At 40.2% G+C, this 10358-nt stretch overlaps 1 protein-coding gene across 5 annotated transcripts in view; it reads right to left on the reverse strand.

Moving 5' to 3' along the window:
- Positions 1-10095, reverse strand: part of LOC106770261 (protein PFC0760c) — a 14558-nt gene extending 4463 nt beyond the window's left edge. For 3 of the 5 annotated variants that reach the window (XM_014656093.2, XM_014656088.2, XM_014656079.2), the window contains exons 1-7: positions 9978-10095; positions 9849-9901; positions 7522-7947; positions 7276-7412; positions 6537-6650; positions 6376-6459; positions 5437-5610 (exon numbers count right to left, since the gene is read on the reverse strand). In XM_014656093.2, coding sequence (XP_014511579.1) covers positions 5437-5610; positions 6376-6459; positions 6537-6650; positions 7276-7412; positions 7522-7839 — 827 coding nt within the window. In that variant the 5' untranslated portion in view covers positions 7840-7947; positions 9849-9901; positions 9978-10095. Of the gene's footprint in view, positions 1-5436; positions 5611-6375; positions 6460-6536; positions 6682-7275; positions 7413-7521; positions 7948-9780; positions 9809-9848; positions 9902-9977 lie in introns of those variants that run through there. The other 2 variants (XM_014656082.2, XM_022785694.1) reach the window with 2 other exon arrangements.
- Between the last annotated feature and the right edge of the window lie 263 nt (positions 10096-10358).

Here is a 10358-nt window from a genome sequence, read left to right on the forward strand (position 1 = left end):
ACACCATTCTTGGTTGATTCTTGTAATAAGAAGAGGCTGTACAATTCAGAGGAATTGTTCTTTGTGTGTGTTCTGAGTGTTTTCCATAGGTTCTTTTGAGAGGTTGCTAGGACAGACCCAGGGCCTATCGGAAGAACTGATTCTGGGTTTCTTTTTGGCGGGACTAAGGGAAGACATTAAGGGCCAGGTCAGAATTCAGAACCCCCCAGATTTAATGGTTGCAATCAGAGTTGCGAGAGACGTGGAGGACGCCATAACCCGTGCATGCGGAGGAGTTTGGAACGGGTTCAGGGTGCAACCCCTGGGTTCTCGAACTGCGACGTCAATCGTGAGGAATGAGGGAGATCGGGGTCTCGCGACAAGAACTAGCGGGACAGAAGGAGTGGGACCGGCCAGGAAAGAAGGGGTGACGGGGGCGAACAGTACCTACCCGAGGGGGAACAACCCAACCGGAGGAGAAAATAAGAACCGTTTAGTCAGGAACTTACCGTACCCGGAGTATCTGAAGAGGAGGGACGAAGGAAGGTGTTTCCGATGTGGCGGACCGTTCGCGCCGGGTCATCGGTGTGCAGAAAAAGGATTACGAGTCTTGTTACTTGCGGAGGACGAAGAGGGGGAGTCGGAGGAGAATGCGAACACGGAAGCGAGACCCATGGAGTTATCGGCTTGTTCGGCGGAGGGTCTGACACTTCCAAAGACCATGAAGGTGATCGGTTTGATAGGGAAACGTCGGGTGGTAGTCTTGATTGACAGCGGAGCTAGTCACAATTTTATTGGCCGGAGGGTGGTGGAGGAACTAGGACTTCCGGTGGCGGAGACTCCTACGTACGCTGTAAGTCTGGGAGATGGGTGTCGAAAATGGACGAGTGGGCGTTGTGAGAAAGTGGAACTGAAGTTGGGAGATGTGATGGTGAAAGAAGATCTGTATGTGTTTGAGTTAGGAGGGGTTGATCTGATATTGGGGATGGCATGGTTAGAAAAATTAGGGGAGGTGGTTATTAACTGGAGAGAGATGACCATGCAATATGTAGTGGATGGGGAGAAAAGGGTGATCAAAGGCGATCCAGCCCTGGCCCGACAGCTGGTGGAGCCAGGCGCACTTGCAAAAATGGTAGATGCTGAGTCATGGTTTTTTGTTTGGGAGTTGTGCGTAGTGGAGCTCGGTGCAAGAGGTGATGAGAGGGTTGATTTGACAGAGCAGCAGCAGGCAGAAATCAGAGCAGTTCTGCATGCCCACTGCACTGTGTTCCGTGAGAGAGAAGGGCTTCCTCCTTCACGTGATAGGCAGCACCGAATAAGGCTTAAGGAGGGAGTAAATCCTATAAATGTCAGGCCTTATAGGTACCCTTTTTTCATGAAAGAGGAACTTGAGAAGCAGGTATCGGATATGTTGAAAGCTGGAATTATTAGACCAAGCCAAAGTCCGTTCTCCAGCCCGGTGATTTTGGTGAAAAAGAAAGATGGAAGCTGGAGATTTTGTGTGGATTACAGGGCCCTGAACAAAGCCACGGTACCCGACAAATTCCCTATCCCCGTGATTGAGGAGCTGTTGGACGAGTTGAAGGGTGCTCGGTTTTTTTCGAAGCTGGACCTAAAGGCGGGATACCACCAGATACGCATGGGGGAAGAAGATATTCATAAGACTGCCTTTCGGACGCATCAGGGCTTGTTTGAATTTCTGGTCATGCCCTTTGGATTGATGAATGCTCCAGCGACGTTTCAAGGTGCTATGAACAAGCTAATGGCGCCTTATTTGAGGAAATGGGTGCTTGTTTTTTTCGATGACATTTTGGTTTATAGCCCTTCGTGGGAAGAGCACCTCCACCATCTGAAACTGGTGTTGCAGTTGTTGGAACAGAACAGCTAGGTGGCAAATCAAAAAAAGTGTGAGTTTGGTAAAAGAAGGATCCAATACCTGGGACATCAGATATCGGAGAATGGGGTGGAGATGGACCAAGATAAGATTAAGGCAGTATTGGAGTGGGAAGAACCCCGAAATCTGAAAGCTCTAAGGGGATTTTTGGGACTGACGGGGTATTATAGGAGGTTTGTTCAGAAGTATGGAGAATTAGCCAAGCCCCTCACGGAATTGTTGAAAAAGGGGAAATTTAACTGGACAGAGGGAGCTCGGGCAGCTATGGCAACTCTGAAGTCTGCAATGACAAAGGCACCGGTTTTGGCGCTGCCCGATTTTACGCAAGAGTTCCATGTGGAGTGTGATGCTTCGGGTAGTGGGGTTGGGGCTGTGTTGATGCAAAATAGAAAGCCTATTGCTTTCTTTAGCAAGGCGCTGTCGGAGGGGTCTCGGACCAAGTCAATCTACGAGAAGGAGTTGATGGCCTTGGTCATGGCCATCCAACATTGGAGACCCTATCTTTTGGGGAGGAGGTTTGTGGTTCACACAGACCAACGCAGCCTCAAATACTTGTTGGAACAGAGAATAACAACACACAGCCAGCAGAATTGGATAGCTAAATTGATGGGGTATGATTTTGAAATTGTTTATAAGGTAGGCAGCTCTAACAAGGTGGCAGATGCTTTATCTCGGAAGGGAGAAGGGGGATCGGAGGAGGCTGAGCTGCGAGCCATATCTCGGCCTTACTGGCATGATTTTCAGGAGATTGTAAAGGAGGTGGAGGAGGATGATACTCTGCGGAAGATAATGGAGGACATAAGAAGAGACCCAAACAGCCATGAAGCATACACGTTAGAGAATGATTGCCTTCACTACAAAGGCAGGCTGGTATTGTCAGCCAAATCCAATTGGATTCCCAAGCTATTAGTGGAGTTCCACATGACCAGCACCAGGGGCCACTCGGGAGTGTTTCGAACTTACAGAAAAATAGCACAGTCTTTATATTGGCCGGGCATGAAGAAGACGGTAACGGAGTTTGTAGCGAGATGTGTCATTTGCCAGCAGCATAAGTATCTTGCTGCTTCTCCTCAAGGTCTCTTGCAGCCACTTCCCATACCACAGGCCATTTGGGAAGAGATAAGTATTGATTTCATTGTGAAGCTGCCCAAGTCACAGGGATTCGATGCAATACTGGTAGTCGTGGACAGATTGAGTAAGTACAGCCATTTCATTGCATTAAAACACCCTTATTCCGCGCGTACTGTGGCAGAGGCTTTCATGCAGGAGATCGTTAGACTGCACGGGATCCCTATGTCCATAGTAAGTGATCGCGATCCCCTATTTTTGAGCATATTCTGGAAGGAACTTTTCAAGATGCAGGGGACTCAGTTGAACATGAGCACGGCCTACCATCCCGAGACGGATGGCCAAACCGAGGTGGTGAATAGAATTTTGGAAGGGTATTTGAGGTGTTTCTGCTTAGAGCAACCTAAGAGTTGGAAGATGATGCTTCCATGGGCTGAATACTGGTATAACACCAGCTATCAAGGTGCAGCTAGGAGTTCTCCTTTTGAAGTAGTTTACGGGAGAGCTCCACCAGCTCTTAGTCGTTTTATTCCTGGGGAGACAGCGGTGGAGTCGGTGGCGCAGGACTTATTGACGAGGGATGAGGCCTTGAAGCAATTAAAGGGGCATTTAAGGCACGCTCAGGAGGCAATGATGACTCAGGCGAATAAAAAACGGAAAGAAGTAGACATCAAGGTGGGTGATTGGGTCTATTTAAAGATTAGACCCCATAGACAATCTTCTATGCCGACTCGGTTGCATCCGAAACTAGCTGCAAGATATTATGGACCTTTTGAGGTGTTGCAACAGGTGGGGAAGGTAGCTTTCCGACTACAATTACCTGAGGCAGCAAGGATACATCCCGTATTCCATGTTTCACAACTGAAGAAAGCAGTGGGTGATAGGAGGGTTGAGAAGGAGCTTCCAGCGGAGTTGCAGGCTGACGGGCCTCTCTTTTGGCCAGTGAGAGTGTTAGACAGAAGAACCAGACAGCTGGGATTGGATGAAACACCTCAAGTGTTGATAGAATGGGAAGAAGGAGGACAAGAGGGTGCCACGTGGGAGGATGTGGCGACTATTCAGGAGCAATATCCCGAATTCAACCTTGGGGACAAGGTTGTTGGAGGAGAGGGGAGTAATGTTAGGGAGTTAATTGTATATAGGAGGAGAGGAAACGTTAAATAGCCTAACTGCCTAGGCAGTTAGGAAAAGGGTGAGGGGTGGTTTCTGTTAGTTCGGTTACTGTTGTATATAAGGGGGTTTGGGTTGTACATAAGTCAGTTTTTGGCAAGTATTATAGTTGTACGAGAACTCTTGTAGTTCTTTGGAGAGAGGTTAGGCTCTCGGTTACCCTGTAAACACCATTCTTGGTTGATTCTTGTAATAAGAAGAGGCTGTACAATTCAGAGGAATTGTTCTTTGTGTGTGTTCTGAGTGTTTTCCATAGGTTGATTCTTGTAATAAGAAGAGGCTGTACAATTCAGAGGAATTGTTCTTTGTGTGTGTTCTGAGTGTTTTCCATAGGTTCTTGATTACAAGATCCTATCAAAAACTTTAATATAAAAAGTTGCATAGATTATGGATTACATTGAGGATCATTGTACAATGGAAAAATATTACAAAAAATCTAAGGTTGGAGGTGACACATTTTATGTATAATGTCAGAAGCCTTATTCAATAGTATCATTCATCAGTCCAGTAAACATCTCAAGAGAAGAAGCAAAACTGCACTAGGAACTCTTGCATTGCTAGTTGATGTTCCAAAAAAACAAAACAGTCCCCAAAGTTAAGGACAAATATGCCAACGATTTTCTTATCCAAAGTGTCATCAAATTTCCTAAAGCTATACGTCCAGAAACGGAAGCTTTGGGTGTAAACATGAACACTAACTTCAGAATAAGATTTCCAGGACTTGCTCATGGTTATTTTGTTTTACCCAACTTTAAGAGATCAGGCTTGAAAGTTGATTTTGTTACAACTACAGAGATGATAAGAACCTACAATAACTAACAAAAAAAAATGAAAGGGTGTAAAAGATTCCTCGTCTTCAGGTATAATGCACTGTGATGATGATGATGGCAATGATGAAGGAGAACCAAAAGCAGCTCTAAAGAAGACAGTATGCCAATGACAAAAAATAATGATAGCACCACAATGTGAAATAACAGGTTAGTGAAGATGATATTAAACTAGTTATACAGATTGGATTAAACTCTAAAATGTGAGTTTTCATCTGATTGGATGACGTAAGTAATAAACTTAAAGTCAGTTAGGAAGTTCATTTATTGATGCAGAAATCTTAATAATCCAAAAAGCACTCTTGACCCATATACAGATATCTAAAATTTCTATATCATAGCTTTAACAGAACAATCGTCTACTTTGCTTAAGAGATGGAAAATGGAAGCACTGATAAACCAAAATCACTATAATCATAAAGAATTAAAATTTGACAGAGATTGCTGAGTCAAGAGAGCCTACAAGTCCTAAATATTGCAGCAGAATTTATTAGTTACCTTCTTTGAAGTTTATCATCATTTCTCAGTGAGGAAATTTGGTTGTCACTACTGCATGCTTTATCCTCTGCATCCCAGGAGATTGACTCAGATGTCCCTGTAACATTCCCATCATGATCATAAACTCTAGATTCAATAACTTTTGAGGGTATTCTTTTCTCTACACGTTTTGACCTGTGTAATCCAACAATATTACGACATCAATTATTAGCACTAAAAATTCCAAGAAAGAAGGAACGGAACCTCATTAAATCCAAGTTCAGAAATCAATACTTTTGAGTGCCCAACAAGAGATCACATGTAGCATAGCAGAAATACTTGCATATCAACAAAAACTACAACTAATTCATGACAGTAGCACTCATCATAACCACTACCTCTACCACAAATAATTATCTTTAATAAGCCAATTATCGTCCACTTAGCACCCAAAAATAAAATCCACCAATTTGTTTCACCAAACAATTACCAAAGGATTTCTTTCTACAAAGTCACAGCTAAATATCAATTGAAGCAAAATAACATGTTGATGCTTAAACAATCTAAAACTGTATCAGTAAACATATAAAACAGACAGATACACATGAATGAAGACCTTGTTTACTGAAGACGATAGTCAAGTGGGAAATAAGGGAAAGTCCCATTTGATCATACAAACATCACAGAAAAGATTCTTAGGATTTTACCATCTTAGATTTCAAGTAATATGATGCCTCAAACTAAATAAAAATCAAAATTATCATCTGAAGTAGAATATGCATTGACCCAGCTTGTGCAACAATGAGCTATCTTGTTACATTCAGGGAATAACCAATGCAAGTATTGAAAACAGCAAAGATATTCTTTCAATAAAAGGAACTACAGAATATGTCTTGTCCTAATTTTGAATGTCGTCAGCTGTGTAATGTATGTAGATTGCAATACATGGAAAGTGTTAACCTCCATATCTTTTGCACAATCTCCTTTTCTGGATCTTTACAGCTTTGCCAGCTTTTCTTCATGTTGGACAGAAATCCTATCATACTGCAAAATATAAGAATTACAATACTGGTTAAACAACATACCAAAAATGATACATGTTGAGCATGTATAAGGCTTACTCATTGTGATAATTATGTATGTGCGAGTAGTATTCTATCTTTAGAGATTTAAGATGCTGTTCCCGGTACACAATCATATCTGGATGAAGATCACCTAAACAAAGCGAAGCACCCCTGCAAATATATATTTTAGACATTTGTGACTCTGAAAAAGAGAAGATTTTCATGAATAATTAGCAGATTAGATAAATAGCTTACCGTGTCTTAATGATATTTTTCTCCAAAAAATAAATAAAAAAATGGGGATCTTGATGAGATTGCAATATAATTGTCATAAATTCAGAATCCATAAATTATCACAACTCAGATGCGTATACAGAGACGATTTCCTAATTTCCTAATGAATACGAGGAAAGAAAAAAAAAAAAGAATTGGAGCTGTGAAGAACAAGACAGAATTTCAACCAAATAAAATCATTTCTAGTTGCAAATGAGAAATTTGTGTGTAGAAAAAAGGAGACCCAAGAAAACTGGTCAGTGTGCTGTGAGATATAATAAAACCCAGATTGAATATAAAGCACCAAATGGAATTCATAGCTGATATATGCAATCTATAATGCTGGTAAACTCAACCCAAAGGCTAATAATAAAACGAAATGACACATTACTCAACAACAAATCCACTGATTCATTGAAATTTAAAGAAATTGTCACATATAGCATGTACTCATGATATAAACTGAAAAATATAGCAGAGTGAGCACATAATGTATTTAAAGAAAAAAAAAAAGAGATCTTGCCATTTCGTGAAGGGGTTTCCAAAGTTGAAGTTAATCCCAGCAAGCAAATCTTCCACAAGTTGATGTGGCTCAAAGCCCCTAGGAAGAAAATTCATTAGAAGGTTTCTCTCATTTTCTGAAAGATGGGTCATCCAAACCTGCCAGTTGCCAAAAGTTTCATAGAGGATGATTTAGGCATGATTCCCAGACAAAATAAAATCTATTTTCGACTGTAAACAATAGAAACATACCACAACATGGTATTACCTCGTATGAAAGCACATCACTTAAGTTGTCTAAGTCAAAAATTTCTTGAGGCACTGTAAGCACATCTGCCACGAGTTTGTGACCATTGGCAACAGAATTGATAAATGGTTTGGTTTGTCTCCAACTGATGCCAACCTGTTCCCTCTTAGCAACAACTTTTTTCTGATTACCATCCCACTCAACAGAGATGTGAGATCTCATGTTTAAATCATTTTGAACTAACCCCAAATTCTTCCTTTTGATCCTTTGTTGCTCTCTGGAGCCATGACCAGCAATGTTTGCACCATTTACTCGTTTTCTCCTTTGATCAGCAGCCATGGACACGAGAACAATTCTTCAAAAAAGCACTATACCAAAATATAGTAAAACACCACCTTCTTGACTTCTAATGAACATCTTTCATCCATAAACGACCTCAAAGTGCCACTGTTAAACAATGTCAATTATATCAACTTTCCATTTCCAAGTTTAATATTCAGAAAAGTTAAACAGTATTATCTCTATACAAATCACCACCCTTTACATAATATCTTTTAGCATTCTTGGAATTTATCGCATCATTCTGTTCTTATCATTATTCCAAAAGAATAATTATGGCTAAGTTTAGAAGAAAAGAAAAATTTGATGCCATGTTTATTATTAGGGGCAGAAATTTCCATGCCAATGAAGAGAGGTAAATGGCTATAACAAATTAATGTTGGCTAAAATTGATTTTGAATCATCAGATTGACAGGCCTATCTAAATTAATTTGTATAAAAAAATTACGGTGGAATTTATTTCATCATTCCTCATTAATGAAGATTCAATTTTATCTTTATTTTCTTTACCAAACATAAATGCAGAATGAAAAATAAAAATATCATTCCAGTACTGAGCAAACCTAGCAACAGAACAGGATTGGCCACTCCTCTGCCATATATTCTAATTATGGAAACATCAAATCCCCCCATTAAGTATGGCCCTAGAAGTATCACATCAACAAAACACCCTAGCAACTTAAATTCAGATAACATACAGAAAGGGATGTTATTCATAATGAATGCCTACGAGAAGCATACCAATATAATATAATACAAGTTTATACACTTGTCTCGTAGCTTCACAACAAAACAAATGTATAATAATTTATGCATACCAACATGAGATTAGTGTATAAAATTAAGCTTATGTTTTTCAGGCTTTCTTTAAGAGATTTCAAAAAAAATAAATGTTTCCCACTAAAAGAATGTTCACTAACACCCTCACCAACTGCGCATTAGGATGAATTTCCCATGAACAAACATTTACAGTGGCTTTTCATAGGATTTCTAGTCTCCACAAAGTAATGAATTCACATTGCCTGTTAGAATGCATCACGTTACCTTGCACATTCCGTAATAATTCCAATAAACAAAGTGCATCCTCTTCAAATCAAGAAAGAACAGTAATAACAAATACCAGTGAGCCACAACAGATGGACAAGGCAAGCACATATTTGAATAGTTAAATCAAAGTGGGTGGGGACAAATGTGCGCTTTTCAAAGTTCAGCCCATTCATAACACATGCAAGTACAACGAATCATGTGTTCAACAAGTCACAAGGATAAATGATAAAATATTGAAAACCACCAACAGAAAAAAAAAAAAAAATATCATGCATGCTCACGAAAAATGAAAAACAAAAGCACTGTATATCTGTTGTTTAATGGAGAATCAATAAAAAATTAAATCGATATTCCTTATACCAAAAATTTTAGTTTTTAACAGGTCTTCGCAAGCCTAACTGCTTAACTTAATGTATAGAATTATTTTCAACAACTCACAAATCTATATTAGATGAAATCCAAACCTACCATCAGAAAAAAAAAAATGACACCACGCACGCTCACTGAGATAAATTACATAGCTATTGCTCAATTGAGAGTCAAGCAAAAAATTAACAAACATTCGTTGTACAAAGATTTTTAGTTTTCGCAGGTTTCCAAACAGCCACACTCGTAGAGCGCAAGTTCAAGTATCTAGGAAAAATAATAAATCGAGTAATTTTCAACAAGAATTACAATCCACAATGCAAGTCAAAACTCAAACCAGTGCAATTCAATCACTCAAATCACCAGACATAGTGAACCCTAGTGGTCCACACTCAACACCATCACCAGCAAAAAAAAAAAAAATCAAAACACAAAAAAACACTGAAAAAATTTCAATTCAAGAAACAAGCAAACCACCGAATTCCACATCCAATTTCAAAAACCGCATCGGAATCGCATTCGACTTACCTCCTTGCGCATCCGAAGCAGCGAAACCCTAAACATCAGAAGAAAAAAACACTTGTAAGAAAAATTACCAGTGAATAAATTCGTCTGCCTGTTCCAGCGACACACCAAGCAGAACTCGAAGCTGCGCAATTAATTAAAGTTAATCGAAAAAAACAAAGCTCAATAAAAATCGAAAGAGAGATAGAATAGGCGATAACCTAAGAGCGAGAGGGCAGAGCGAAAGAGAGAGAAAAATCGAAGAAGTGGAGAGAGAAATGTAGAGAGAGAGAAAGAGAGTGATAGAAGGTTTGGTATTATTAAGAGAGAGCATCGAGGGAAAAGAGACACACACCACAATTGGCAGAGAGAGAGAGAGAAAGAGGATCAGACGACTGTGGTTTGGTTTCCCCTCGAAACCGTTATTTTCCGCATCGAATCTTGATGCAGCTTCGCGCGCGTGTCGGCTCGGCTCACCGGCTCCCGCACGTGCAAGATGCTTAGGGTATGTTGTGGATGCGGTTTGTGTTGGGTTTAGATATGTCAACGACACAACGTGAAGAAAGAGGGCATGTGTTTTCTTTCTTCTATTTTATTTTATT

Source organism: Vigna radiata, chromosome 1 (assembly GCF_000741045.1).
Source record: "Vigna radiata var. radiata cultivar VC1973A chromosome 1, Vradiata_ver6, whole genome shotgun sequence".
In the NCBI taxonomy this organism is placed as follows: domain Eukaryota; kingdom Viridiplantae; phylum Streptophyta; class Magnoliopsida; order Fabales; family Fabaceae; genus Vigna; species Vigna radiata.